Source organism: Corella eumyota, chromosome 7 (assembly GCF_963082875.1).
Source record: "Corella eumyota chromosome 7, kaCorEumy4.1, whole genome shotgun sequence".
NCBI classification, from domain to species: Eukaryota; Metazoa; Chordata; class Ascidiacea; order Phlebobranchia; family Corellidae; genus Corella; species Corella eumyota.
The window spans coordinates 3633380-3648490 of record NC_137496.1 but is presented as its reverse complement, the minus strand read 5'-3'; the positions used below and the strand labels follow the sequence as shown (position 1 = coordinate 3648490).

Here is a 15111-nt window from a genome sequence, read left to right as displayed (position 1 = left end):
GCCTCCACCTACACTCGGGACATAACAAAAGAACAGAAATAAACAATAATCGAACAGTGTTAATAAACGCTGCGCTCTATTTTAAGGAACCCCTTTGAGTTGAAATTAAAGTAATGATTCATTAGGCCATACACTAACTAAGGCTACGGGGAAACTTCGAGCACCGTACTTATGGTCCTTGGTGTTGCCAGGGAGCCATATGGTAAAGCAGGAACCTTGCCCGTATATAAATAGAGAGTGGCTTAGCCCGATGGTCAGAAATCAATATACATGATTAGCTGCAGAGCGCGGGAAATTCAGTATAAAAGTTGTTGCAGATCATAGCTCGATAAAAATCGGTAACTACATGCAACCGATGACGCAACTTAAAATGTGGTAACCGCAAGCAAGTTGTGATCAATTTTTTAATTGGCTGTGACAAATGTCAATAAACCAAATGTAAACAAACTTGACCGTTTTAGTTTTAACAGTTTAACAAGTCAGCAAAGTTTGTAATTAATCAGTTTTGCAAGGTAGGTAAATGTTTTATTATGCATCTGTACATGAATGATTTATTACCTTTTGTAAGTATTATTCATATTAACCAAGTAAGAAATAGCCATTGATGTCAAATGTTTACTGCTAAGTTGGCTGATTTTTAAAATTGAAATTTTAGTTAGTGTAGTTGGTAAAATTATTATTTGTCCATTATAAAGCTGTATAACAGGTATATCAGACTGTCAGATAATCTAATAAATACCTTAAATAAAATATCATATACTATAGCAAAATTTTGACATTTAGTCATTAAGGAAGTGTAATAAGTTACTAGCCTATAGGGGGATTTAAAAAAATGGGATTAAAAAATTTAACCCTTTTTCCTTCTAAAAATTATTAGATATATATATATTTATGATTTTAATTAAAGATGATATAGTATGGTTTATACTGGCAATATTATCTTTGATTTTTTGTTGCAGATTTTAATATGTTTTGCACTGTAAATCTTTTAAAAATATCGCCATGAGTATTAACAATAAAAATCATCAAAGAAGTTCGATCACACGCCATAAAGTGCCAAATGGCAGTCTAAGAAGCAACCAAAATGCCAACAATAACCATAATTCTGCCCTTTCAACACCCTTAAGAGAGCGAAGTGAAAATGGAAGCCAAGAAGATATTGAAATGAAAAAAGTGGCCTTACAACTTGAAACGAGACAGGTTGTGGAATCATATTTGAAGCGCAGTTTAAGTCACAACAAAAAATCTCACATAAAATTTTTAAAACCGGAAGGTAGGTTTGGAATTCTATTTTACTGATTAGTTTTGTAATATTTCAGTAACGTTTTTTTGAATTGTTACCTTTATGTTACCACTACAAATGCCTATAGTAAAAATGTTGTATATATCATCAAATACGTTTCTCAAATCTAATTTTTTGTGATTGTCATCCATAACAGAATTGCAAATTCAGGTTACCACACACTTAAAAACAATGGCCGACTCTCCTACTATCAAAGACAAAGTAGCAAACCGGAGCAGGGAAGCTTTCCTCCAAGAGACCGAATTAAACACACGAGGTCCTCTGCCTCCAGTTCCTCGGCGGGAGCTCTTCCGTCGAGGCCATCACTAGGGGAGCTAACAAGTGTGTACAAGCAAAATTCACAGTTTGCTTCTGATCAGGTGGATTCGGTCGCCTGTAATTCAGAAAATGATGTAAGAAGTTCGGATCGAGGACAACTTACACCGGATCATATGATATATAAGCTTCTGGACTCTGAAGCGAGAGAAGATAAAAAATTTCAATCATCTGTAAGTAAAAATATGTCTTATTTAAAAAAAAAATTCCAAGTGTATTTACCTTTGTAAAGCTAAGACAATCTATGCTTACATAAACACAATTCACAATAAATTTCTATTTTCTATTTTTTGTCAACAGGACTCGTTTCAAAGTGGAAACGAAACTATGGATGAAAAGAAATTGCTCCGAAGAAAAAGTTTCAGTAAAGCAGTTACTCGCAAGTCCGTGATCAGTGTAATAGAAAGGGAAAAACACAAAATTGTAAGGAGAAAAATACAAATATTTTTCAGTGTAAATTTTAAAGTTTTCTGTATACAAAAATTAAATTTAGTTTTTTCAACTGTTTTAAGTTTTAAATAATCTATGGTAATTATTTTGTTACATTTTTGTAGGAGATTGCTACAACAACAACATCTTCAGATAGAAGGAGGACTTTAGTAACAGAGGAAATTCATCCAAAATCTTCCTCAAAAACTCCGGAGATGTCAAGAAAAATAAGGTAAATTATTTTGTTGGAAATTGATATCAAATTCAGTTTTACATTTAAGATACTGTTACTCTTTCTAAACTTAACATTGAAAATGTATATACACTTTAACCTAAACATAAGGGCTTTTTTGAATAATTTATAAATTTTTTAAAATGCATATTTTCTAAAGATATCCAGACAGAATAAAATAAGTGATTTCACATTGTAGACTTTGTCAATGGCATTTAAAACTTTATTAAAACAATTATTGGTATGTCAATTGGCCAATAGTAAATACTTATAAAAAATAACATCACTGAAAAACTATGTAATCCTAAATATATATATATAGTGCAAGGGTATTATAATGATATAAGTTTAAATGTCCATATAAGAATTTGCTAATTACCTATTCAAACAACTATTAAACCCTCTTGAAAGTGAGTCATCTGTGTAAATCATCATTAAAGTTGTGTACGTTATTTAAACATTGCACAAACATAATGCTAAGTTTATACACCCCGTACAATATTGTAATGATTATTTCATTGTAAAGCAAATAGTCAATAATACATAAGTTACACTTGTAGTTGAAATTGGTATTAAATTTACATGTAAGGGTATAAGGGTATAGTATGTAAGGGGAACCACTTCTTATAGGCGATGACAATGTATTTAAAAGAGATTACAGTATACCACTACCACTTAAAACGCCGAATTGTCTATTTTTGTTCCTCTGAAATTACGACAAGCAACGCGTTCCGTCATTTGTTGATTTTATACCTTTTCATCGTAATTACGTCATTTGCAAACAAAACGTAACTCTTTCGCTTTACAAACTAACCAGATGAGAAAAAGATCAGTATAATACATGTCACATTACACGTAACAATATCAAATGCGATACAATTTTTTTTTAACAAAATTTTTTAATTTTTTTTTAAATTTCTTTTAACGTTTTTGTGTGGTTTAAACAAGGCCCGGTTTAAAATTTATTTACTACGCCTTTCTAACCGAATTTAATTCTCGTAAACACAGATAGTAGATGTAGTAACCGACTCTCGTGTTTTTATTGGCAAATACAACGAAGTACCACATGGTGTTTTATGTATATTGACATATAATTTTGTATATGTGGTTTTGGTAATATATCTGTGGGTAATTAATAAATCTTTCTGTGCGTAACGTAAAATTTATAATAACTTTTTTTTCTACAAGGGATTGTACAAAATCTAATATGTAAATTTCAAAATATATAAATATTTCAAAATTAAGTATAATTCCAAACTTTTACATAATTTCCAATTTCCCAATAGAAAAAAAATTTCGTCGTAAATTAACATATAATTTGTGTTCGAAAGTTGTGTTATTGTTATGTCTGTGATGATTAATACGGGGATATAGAATGACGACTTGGTTCGACATTTCATTCAATTCAAAGTGCTACGAAACACGATCACCATGTACTTCTAACCTTTACTGTTACGTAATAAGAGAAAACGCCTATTCAATGTGACGTAACAGCCAGCGCGCGACTTAGGTACTAGTTCTGCTTTGTCGTGCTCAGGTTGCAACATTGACGACGTGACGTCACGAAATCGGTTATTTCGCCAGGTTACGTCATTGGTAAAATTATTACCTCGGCTTCTAAATTTTGCAAAAAAAATTTAAAATTATTTTTTATTCTTATTTACACAAGGCGGGCCATTTTAGTTTATATAATTTAATTAGGAGCCATAAGTAAGCCTTATTCCAATAACAATACTCATATGATAATTGCACTATACGAATCGTCTAAGCGAATGTCAATAGTTGAAATTAATATTGACAATATATTCGAACAATTGCAACACAGACAGCTGTTTAAACTTATCAAAATAAAGTGCGCAACAAGGGCTCTTCACAGACAACATAGGCTTAATATTGGGCATTGTTTTTATGTTTTATTGTAGCTTTGCAAGAGTATTGCAAAATGCAAAAAAAAACGGGGTAAAAAAATTAATAAATAATTATGTTTTTTTGTTTGGGCTTTAAATAGCATTCCTCTGTGAGTTCGGTGCTTTCCTTAAAACGATATTAATACCTTGTAAAAACATTACTAATTGGAGTCTTATGATTTGCGATACTTGTCGTAGAAAAAAATAAAATCGGGGGTTTTTGTATTCTGTCGTCTGTGATATGGTTTCCTTTCAGCATTGGAAAAATAATAATATTTTATTTGTCACTAATTAAACATTTATGAACCCCATGGCGCGTGACGTCGTTTGTTGTTTTTGTAATTGCGACAAGTTAGCAGAAATCTTTGCGCACGAAGATTGCGTGTAAACTTTTAATCTATAAATAGTAGAAATTAATAAATATTACCCCACCTGGCGATTTTTAAGCCCTCCTGCTACAAAATTACAATATCGGAATTAGATTTTGATCAAAAAAAGTTATCTTTACATAAAGAGAGGCGCCGTTTAGTTACAGAAGGGGCGACAGCATAAGTGTTCCAATCGGGCGCCTAGCTTTAACTTAACGTGGCCGTTTGTTTGTTTTTTAACTCGCTTTCGATTTGGAAAGGGCTGAATTTCCACTTGCGTGCAATGTCCACTATGACTCATTGGTAGTTATTCGCACACCGTTTCGTGCTCGTACGAAGTGTGTTTAAATAGGGGAGCGTTTGAATCGGTGTGGGGATTGGCGTTGAGCAGCTGGTATTATAAACAAACGGGGTAAGTTAAGGACAAAAGTAAGCCACGATAATGGAGCTTTCGACAAGGGGTGGATGATTAAAAAATTAAGGGGTTGAATGAAATTGCCGATGTCTTGTGTTAACGTTAAACATTTGCTTGCAAATTTTTTATGCAAGGTGCACTGGTGGGTTGTAGCCAATAATGTGTCCAAAAATCGTTATTTTTAATCAAGACCTTAAAAAACGGACTGAAAATTTTTAGTTATGTAGATACTATTTCTTAATAAAAAGGAAATTTAAAGAAACATAAAGCGTATTTTTTAAACCAATAAATATTATATTAAAAAGTGCCCCCCCCCCCTCCCTTCTTCTATATGTAACTAACAATACAGACTTCGTGGATATCATTTAATCTCCACTAACTATGACTCAGGATCGTGTTTGTCCCATAGGAACAAAGCAGAGACAAGTTAATTTCTCGGCAATTGCGCCAATCTCGTCGTCTGCGATTATTCCCGACAATAATACATCCCACCGACGTACCCACTTATGATTAAACAATAAGCTACACGGTAGCACAATGGACAAAAAGTTGTACTTTGTTTTTGATTGTTTTAACGATTCAATCGTTATCGCGTGGCAGCTTTGTTTCTGCTGGTGTCCATTTTCTTGTATTATTTAATCGTTTTTTTTCGAGGGTTTGTTGTTAATTTAAAAATGTTGCGCAATTAGAGCATTTCCTGTAATTTCTCTGACTACATTTGACAGTTTTAAATCGAATTCACGAATACCTGAATTACGACACACCCAGTAGAGGTTAATTAGCAATGTCGCAATCCTGCTAACTTTATTAGCAATTAACAGGTGTCCTGTTATTTAGATAGACCACGCCTTTTTTACGGCAAATTAGCCTTTAATATATCTTTAAATAACATCTCAGAAAAATATTCGTCATGTGATTTGATATAACCTATTCAAATATTATGTTGTTGTTTTAGTATGGCAAAAGTTGTGCAATTGTTGTTGTGCACTAACTTAATTCGCAAATAGGAAGTACGTAATACATTTCGATACTAATTAGCCACTAAATAACATTAGGTAAAATTTGGACAAATATGTGAAAAACAGTCAATTTTTGAGTGAGTAGAGGGGCAATAACCTCACTAAGAAAACTGTCGAAAAAAATTTCAAAAATAAAAAAAAAAAAAAAATTACGGCACTTTGAAATTCCGATTTTCACACCGAAAAGCCTTGCATATAGCATTTGTTATTTCATGAACTCGTGACCTTTTGTTTTTTAACAAATGCGGCATTCATTCCGCAAAAAGTAAAATTAAAAGCACGTGCCTGCAATTTAGCTCGGTTACACTACTGCGGCCGAGTGGGAATTCCCCGGGGGCACCCTGTTATTATGACGTCATTGAGGTTCTATTCTTTGCACGAGAAGGAATATTAACCCAGTAAACTCTTCGAAAACGGAATAAAATTTTTTGTTATTATTTTTTTTAATAAATTTAGGTTTTGGCTTGTCGAAGAGTTCAATTGTAATTTAATTTCGCTTCCATAATTTTTATTGATCGCCGATCGTGGCTGTCAATCAAAAGGCACTGAACTCGTGGCGCAATAACCGTCTTTGTATCGTAACCGTGACGTCATAATGAATAAGAGAGCGCTCGAGCGAACGAGTATGGACTTGTCGCAATGGCGGGAAACGTAGGTTTGTTTTGCTGCTCACGTGCTTCTGTTGACTTTAGGCCTGCAAAATATTGCAGAGTCACTTACTGCATTGCTCTTTACCAAAAAAACCTTCGTAAATAAAGGAGTCTTAAGCGTTAATATCGTTTTTTGGGAAATAAAGTTAAGAACAGGGACAATTTTGTTTATGCGAGGACGCTTAACTGAGTTTAATTTTACTACACGATTCACAAACACACCTGCTGTTCCCAGACTACTTTTATTGATATTTTGGTCGACTGGGGGTCCTTTTGTGTCGTCATAATGGGATTGGATTGCTTAGTAACGACACTCGACTAAAATTAGTCATCGGGAGTTGGGAGTTTAACAAGCCATCGAGTATGTAATTTAATATGATTGATTTTAACTATAGCTTATTACGTACGGGGTTGTCGTTTTAATTAAATCCCTGAAAAAAAATTGCGCGACGAATCGGGAACCACTTTCCGTAAACTGAAATTTATTTTCGGATGTTGTGTAATTGGGTGTTTGTGATCAATTGAGGTTTAAAAATATAGCCCCTCCGTCCATTGTTGTATTGTCATTGAATATGGTGTTGTGATTATGAATCAGTTGTAACTTTCTAATAGGACATTTTTCCAGCGGAAATTTACGGAACAAATTTTCCGGTGCTTTTTTATGTAAATTAACTTCTGACCCTTGCGCCATATTCACTTTAAGTTTGCGACAATTTTTTTAAACCGAAAACAATTCTTTGCTTTAAGTTTAACAAAGCAGAAGAGTTTTTTCTGCAAAACGGTTTGTTGTTTTTTTCCTTCGCCTTTTGCGGTTTGGGGGAGCTCCCCGATTAACTCGCGCGCAACCTACCTCCATTGTCCTCGAGTGTTTTAAATAGATTCGAGTGCTCTCTGATGACGTCACAGCGAACAACATACGTCACAGCGTACAGCCAAAAGTCACTCACTCTAAAGATTTATTCTTCAACAAAAAAAAAGTAAAATTTTCGCGTTTGCAATCGCCTATCTCGCGTATCACGCTCGGCAATTATGACGTCACGTAGAAGTGACCAATCAGATTTGATGTACGTTTCGTAATGTTTTGTCTTGTGTTGTTGTGACCGTAATGTTAAAAATACACGTCTGCTCAAAGCGATGTGTTACTTTTGGTAGCATGGCAACCGAATTTAAAAGCGTGCCAGTCGCTTGTTATTCGTTGAACTCACCATTCCGCTAAACCTAGGCGAGGTCGAACTAAATGGAAGGAAATGGTATGATTCGAATTGGTAAACATTGCGTAGTATTCATAGGGAAATGCTTCGACGTTGCACGAGTTAAAATTTTGTTTCTCAAATCGGAGAACTGTTTTTCGTTTCGAGGGTTCAACACACTTGGAAAAAATGTCGGTCTTTTAAATAATATTTGCACCCTTACCATTTACCTATCGATGTTATTTACCAATACCACGGCGGCTATATTAGTAGCTGTTATGAAATTGCGCCATTGTTGAAAGCACGTGATGCTATACATAAAAGGGTAAACATTGACCAGGTTGTAATACTAGTAACGCTTTCACGTTCTCGTACATATAAACACTGTTGCAACCGGTCGGAAAAGGGCTTGGAAATCGGTTGTTTCCGTTTTTCTCCATTGAGTTTACGGTAAACAGGTTATTAATATGAAATCTGATGCCTGTATTTTGACACCTTTCCGGACAAAAGATCGAGTTGCAATATTTTTTTGTGTCAATTTTAATGAGTTTTTCTTTTTTGTAAATCACGAAACGGGGAATCGCTGCGCGACCTTTTACCAGCTTGTAAAAATTCGAGTTCTGTTTGCGTAAAAAACTTTTTGGGAACCGGGATTTCATCTTTTTTACGTTTTGTAATGTTCAAAGGTGGATTTTGTGAAACAAATACCATCTCTCTGCCTTTAAAAGCCTCGAGACTCTTAATTTATTTATCACATCAAATTATAATTGATACAAGTTGACTGAGTTGTAATTTATAAAAAAAATTTAAGTCTGTTCTGAAATATGTGTCTTACCTTTAGCGTTAAGCAGCGAAAGTCTTCGATCAGTCGCGAGGTGACGTCATCAAAAGGCGACGATGACGTCACGAGGACATCTACCGAAAAGAAACCACTTCTGAACCGGTGGAAGAAGATGATGAGTGGCCCTTCGAACAAGTAAGCATTTTTTCTTAAAGGCGCGTGACGTCACTCAACAATTACGTCACATACTGATGACGTAACGTACTAATGACGTCATCTTGTTTGTAGAAAGAAGATGAAGTACAAGAAGTCGATGCAACAACAGTTCGTAGCCGACTCAAACGTATATGAGAGGTACTTTAAATATTTTTGATTTTTATTAATTTTTTTTTAATTCTTTTTTTTGAATAATAATTTAGTCAACTGACTTTATTTTTATAATTTTTTTAGTGAGGAACATCTGACTCATTCAAGGCTGTCGCCCAGGGAGAGCAGTGAAAGGTAAGTGCAATTGAATTTTTTAATTTAAAAGTCTGTTAATGGTAAAAATTTATGTTTTTAAACCAAAAGGAATATGAAATAACGGCCTCTGTGTTAAGAGATTGTTATAAATATTTAATGATGACTAAGTTAACGGATTAAACACTGTGGGTTCTCATCGATTAAACACGGAGTTACTACTTGTTCTACATTTTATTTTTTATCTAAAATTTTGTGAAAGTTTTAAGAGTGCATATCCTTATTTAAATGGTAATTTTTTTAAACTTTTAAATTTTTTCTTGTAGTCGGACTCCTTCTCCTACCAAACTCCGAACTCTTTCTCCAGAACCCCGCGGGCTGTCACCCACTAAAAATAAGCCCACCCCTAATCTTCTTCGTTCCTTGTCACTTAAAGTGAAGCCTTCACCAAAAGTAAGTCAAATTTGAGTAAAATACAAGTCATAAAAATTCAAGTAAAAATTTAAGTTATGAAAATGTAATTTAAAATTTAAGGTTTAAAAATTCAAGTGAAAACTTGAGTTATAAAAACTTGAGTAAAAATATGAGTTTAAAAAATTTGATTTTAATTTGTTGAAATTTGATTTTAGAATAAGCATAAGGATTTTACCAATCTTTCCTCTTCGCAAAACTTTGACGCAATATCAGAAGACGGGTAAACAAAAAAACAATATTTTTTAAAACATTTGTAATTTATTTTCTTTTTAAACTTTATTATTTTGTTGCAGTGTTTTGGAAAGAAATAAGTCCGGAAGTTTGCCCTCCTCTGTGAGACTTGGAGTTAATTTGCAGCAGACAAGAAGACACTCGGAAGATATTACCTCAAAGTAAGATAATTTTTCATAAAAAATTTTTAAAAAAATTACAAAAAAATAAAAAATTTTTTTGACAAATTTTTTTGATTGATTTTTTGATTTTTTTTCGTTTTAGAAATTTAATTCATCCCGACAATAAGCACAGCAGTCGAAAACACCCTCAAACCAAACAGTCTCATCATCACACTCACTCACCCGCCAGACCCCAGTTTTTAGAACTAAACAAAAAAGAAAAACACAAAAAATTAAAAAAATTCCTTACGTGGTTTCGTCGACGTCATTCCTCAGACAGCTCTAGCACCGCAAGCGGTAGTTCTAGATCGCATTCTTTGCCGTCGATACCAACTGCGCTTGAACAAGAAGCTGGTTTCAGAGAAGGTGGAGTCCCAGGTTCTAATCCAGACTTTTGCGTTTTTTTATTATTAAATATTTGTTTTAACTTGTTTTAAGTTAAGTGAATCATTTTCTTGATATATAATTTATTTAAATGTTTAGAATGGAATCGTTTAGAAATTGATGAAAATCTTGATTACCATTCTTCATTAACAACGCTGGGCGAGGTAATTTCAATTTTTTATTTATTTTCCTTTTTTTTAATAAATTTTTAATCGATTTTTTCATGATTTTAATAGAAATCAAAGCCTTACCAACACCGGGGCTCGATGTCGTTTTCTTACGGGGACTTGGGCGATCTTAACCGGCCAGAAACCGCCAAGGTGATCGAGGATATCGCCGAAATTTTGCAGAAAATCTCCCAACAGTATAACCGACAAATTCGAAGCCGGTGAGTTTGGTATTTGGGGTTCGAATCCCGCTAAAGAATTTTTAAATTTTTTTTTATATATTAAAATATCAACTAGAATATTAAAATAAATACTTTTATTTGTTAAAAAACAAAGACGAAGGAAAATTAGACGGTATTATTCATTTGTCGTGGTTTGAATTGTTATTTATAAACATATTCGTTTGACGTTTCGTGTAATTGTCGTATACAGAAATCATCGTATTTAAGTAACATCGTTTTTGTTTGTTATCTGTAAAAATATTTAAGTGATCGACAGAGATTTTGTTGTATAATACTTAAAGAGATGGTTCGGTCGTAGAGTTTCTTTTTAAATTATGTTGGAATTTTTCCAACTTGCACGAGGATACCATTATTTTAAAAATTGGTCAAGTAGTTTTTGAGATATCGGGATTTGAAGGAAAATATTTAAATAGGGAAAGTCCCAGCGCTCGCGAGTCACGTGACCCCCGACGTCATCGTAGTAAGATCATATGCTGGCAGACATAGGAAAATGACCTTATTTTGTCCTCTCTGACCCGTTTGTTGTACTTTTTTAAAATTTTTTTTCAGAAAACAAACTTAACATAAAAAGCAATATTTAGCCTTATTATATTAGACATTTTTTTACTTTTAAAGTGTTTTTATCTTTAAAGGTTTAATATATATGAACTCGTTTGCCTTTTAATTAAAAAAAGGTTCCATTCTCTATGCACAATCCTTCTTTAATTGCGAATATCGATCCAGTGTCATGCACACTGAGTAAAATTTATCGATTCCCGCGTAATAATGTTTACCTCACTAACACGAAAACAAATCAAGTTCAGGGTTGCCAATTAAAAATTTATAAAATTCAAAAAAGCATTTCTGTAACTTCAAAATCAAATTAGGGATTTTATATTGCGAAAAACGGTAATATTAATAGCAATTTTATTGTTTTGTTGGGTACTTTTGAATAAAAAAATCTTTTTCGGGTGTTTTAAAATAAATAGTTGGAAACACTTTTTTGGGTGTGACGTCACGCCGAAAAAAGTGTTTTTATAATACGAATGTCCGAGCGCATTGTAGTTTATTATGTACCGAGTATTGCTTAATGTATAACGCTGGTGAATTTAAATTGTAAATATGGGATTTCGAAAGCTAGCAGGAAAATGGCGACTGTTTATAAAGCATGGGTAAATTTGTTGTTTAAGTTGTAGTTTGTTCTTAACTTTGTATAAAGTACGGAGTTGTATAAATCATTTTTATTGTCTAATATATATCTACTTTTAATGAAAAGTTGAATTTTTTTAAATTTTTTAATTTTTTGAATTTCTTTTAAAAATTTTATTTATTATTATTTTCCAGCTCCTCTACGCCTGGAAGTCGACTTGTTACTCCTGAGGCTTCATTTTCATCTCAGGAAGCTGGAAGACTTATTCGAGTAAGCAAAATTTAAGTTAAACAAATAAACACTTATTATTTTAGATAAAGTTTTGGGCTTTCTAAAATCATTAAAAATATATTTCAAAAATTAATTTGTTTTTTGTTACACTTTTCTTTTTTGTACTCTGTACTTAACAATTAACTTACTTTGTTATATTTCAGTACACCCGCCCTACAAAGTCTGAGCCTACCCCCCATTCGCAAAACTTTAATATTCCGAAGATTCATTTTCAAAAATCCAATTTTCGAAAACACAAGGACGACGACAAGCCAGCTCTTAACGCTTATTACAACTTGTCTGATCTTAAGAAATCGGCGAGCTCCTCCCAGAAAAAAGATGGATTTTCTGCCCGAATGCCAAAGTAAGAAAACTTAAAAAAAATTTTGATTTAAATTTTTTTTTATAATTTGAAATTTTTAAATTTGATGCTTATGACATCACACATTTAATTGTAATCTTTTTATGACGTCACAGACCTACGCCTCATCGCCGCCACACGACCTCTGAGCTTCACAACCAGCATAAACTAAAGCGACCCTCCCCCAATCTTCAAGTCAGGGGTGACCACATTGCCCTCCCTTCCCGAAAAGTGATCCCTACCTCGGAAGATCAAGATGTAATTGACGGCAAACGAGAGGAAGAGGGAGAAGATAATTCCGCCATCAAACACCGACCGAAGAGGTACAGGACTCAGAGTGAACACGGAAGTGACGTGGACTACCCAGTGGGGCCACCTTCTACGTCATCAGCAGTAAGTGACGTCACAAAACGAAAAAATACGTTCTAAATCAATTGTAGTAAAAATGAAACTGTAAAAATTATTTTAATGTTGTTTGTTTGTTTTTTTTTCAATGTTTGACGTCTTTTTTTTTAAATTTATTAGCCGCAACCAAACAGAAACAGTGGTGGTCCAATGGACCAAGATAAATTGGTGGAGGTTTTAGTTGACTTTATGTGCAAAAGAGGAGATAAGATTGGAAAAGAGATCGATGAAGTAAGTTAAATAAAACACGTAATTGGTGGAAGCTAAGTATTGCTTTACTATCGCATATAAATCCATTATTGTGGCACTTGACCGCGGTCGATAAGGTCTCTAGTTCGAGTTGCCCTGTAGCCATTTTTTGCTATTCGGTCCGGCAATGAAAAAAAAACTAAAAAAGCGTTTTTTTATTGGTTTATCAATTTTGTTTTCCTATTAGGTTCCGCATGGGGAAGAGCTAATTGAGACTACGATTCGTAACAATATCATTACCTACTTTGCCGATATTTCGATGACTACCTTCAGTAACTTTGCCTCGAGATTTTGTAATAGTGTGCGGGGTTTGGTCGAAACTTCGCCCGCAAGACACCCAGAAATCTTCCCTGTAAGTTAACCCTGAAAATCTTACAAATTTTAGCATAAAAATAAAAAATTTGGAATTATTTTTTATATTGAGTTTGAATGTCTACAGGTGGTAATGATGTTCACTATGACTCGAATTGTGGTCGATATTGTGGGCTCGGATTCGACCCGAAGTGCGGCAGAGCGAGTGGTTGACTTATCTACACAATATGTGTCAGAATTTGTGCAAGACGGTGGCAGTTCCTGGGTAAGTGGCTCAATGAAAATGACGTAAATGTGTCACGACTCTTACTTTATTAAGAAAGCTTTGGTAATAAATGGGTTACTAGTCTTACTTGATATTTGCCTCTTTAGCAGTGTTTTTATATTGATTTGTTTGTTAAAATTTTGTTTTAACCTAACAGAGAAACGTTCTTGCGCAACTACATGACACGGAGCTCGAGCTGGAGAAAGGTGATTCCCCGAAACCGGGATCCACAGACGACGAGCTGGATTAAAGAGTTTGTGTTTTTTGTTGTTGCAACTTTTTGCGTTAAGGACTGAAACTGTGATTTTTATGGTATTACTATATCATAACAAAGGCTCATTCCCATTTACCTTACATAATTGGGATTTAAATTGGCGGGACCAAACAAAAATCGGGCCAAAATTTTTTTTGCTTATATTCCGAAGTTCTTTAAAAAAATAAGTTTTTTTCTTGTAATATAAATTAATAAGGGCGCTGCTACTATAGCACGGGCTGGTTCCCTTGTTCAACTTCACGCAAAAGGTGCAATTTTTACGCCATACAAACATCATAAAAATAACAACTCATCCACTGTATTTAAATCTATTTATTCGGATGAAACTGTTTACCTGTTTTTGTAATTTTTTTTATTGTGTATTTATAATATGTTCCATTGTTGTTGTTAACGTGTTTTTTTTTAGAGTAAATCGAAGTTTTGAATTATTTATTTATTCATAGTTTTTATATTTCATTTTAACTCAAATCAAAATTCGTTACTTTTTTATATTAACTCCCTTACTAACTTTAAATTGTTTTGTATTTTTTTTGTTTAAATGTGTATAAATGTTTCTGACGGTATAACATACAGATCTAGGTGCATAATTGGCCTACTATTTCTTCAAGTTTCTGATTTTTATTTCGACAGTAGCAAACTTAGTGTCAAACTAACTCTATGCCGAAAATAGATGAAGCGTCCTGACTTTTGTAAATGTTTCTTATGCATTTGTACTGGTACAAGCTAAGCTTCACTTGATTTCAATCCGCATGTTGCACTGTGTTTTTGTTTTTGTAAGATCTTTAACATTTGTACAATAAAAGTTTTTGAAAAGCTTTAAAACTTTTTCTGTGGCTCCTGAAAGATTCCTTTTGAGTTGGCTTGATTTGTATATACCTAATATATAAGAAACGAGTTTTTTCTAATATCGGAATGTTTAAGTAATGTATTATTAACTAAAATGTGGTTACTAATGTTTATATGTAGTCCACAGTTTTTTTACAGTTAATTGGTTAAAAAATGAATATTAGAAAACAGACATAGAAATAAAATAAATGAAAATAATAACAAAAAAATATTTCGCTCACTGGGAGCAGCAGTGCGCATTCTAGCGACTTTCGCGTTTCGAGAAATTGGGTT

The 15111-nt window shown here is 33.4% G+C and overlaps 1 protein-coding gene across 2 annotated transcripts; it reads left to right on the top strand.

The window, feature by feature from the left end:
* The first annotated feature begins 416 nt into the window (after window positions 1-416).
* LOC145759025 (uncharacterized) lies at window positions 417-14808 on the top strand. Of its 2 annotated transcripts, none has more exons than XM_082572743.1 (21): window positions 417-512; window positions 960-1273; window positions 1454-1791; window positions 1919-2041; window positions 2173-2279; window positions 8670-8804; window positions 8898-8963; window positions 9060-9110; window positions 9395-9521; window positions 9698-9762; window positions 9836-9934; window positions 10038-10300; window positions 10418-10482; window positions 10555-10706; window positions 12051-12126; window positions 12291-12490; window positions 12604-12880; window positions 13013-13123; window positions 13329-13493; window positions 13581-13718; window positions 13876-14808. In XM_082572743.1, exons 2-21 carry the CDS (start codon window positions 1003-1005, stop codon window positions 13966-13968), a joined length of 2922 nt encoding a protein of 973 aa, XP_082428869.1. In that variant the 5' UTR covers window positions 417-512; window positions 960-1002; the 3' UTR covers window positions 13969-14808. The 2 variants fall into 2 exon arrangements, with proteins under 2 accessions (XP_082428869.1, XP_082428868.1); XM_082572742.1 differs by having other exon boundaries at window positions 10038-10312.
* The last annotated feature ends 303 nt before the right edge of the window (window positions 14809-15111 follow it).

Coding starts and splice junctions, on each gene's coding strand:
- LOC145759025 (XM_082572742.1), top strand. CDS start 1,003: ATGAGTATTAACAATAAAAATCATCAAAGAAGTTCGATCACACGCCAT. Junction 1,792..1,918: donor ATAAAAAATTTCAATCATCT/GTAAGTAAAAAT, acceptor TTTTGTCAACAG/GACTCGTTTCAAAGTGGAAA. Junction 10,313..10,417: donor CAGAGAAGGTGGAGTCCCAG/GTTCTAATCCAG, acceptor TTAAATGTTTAG/AATGGAATCGTTTAGAAATT.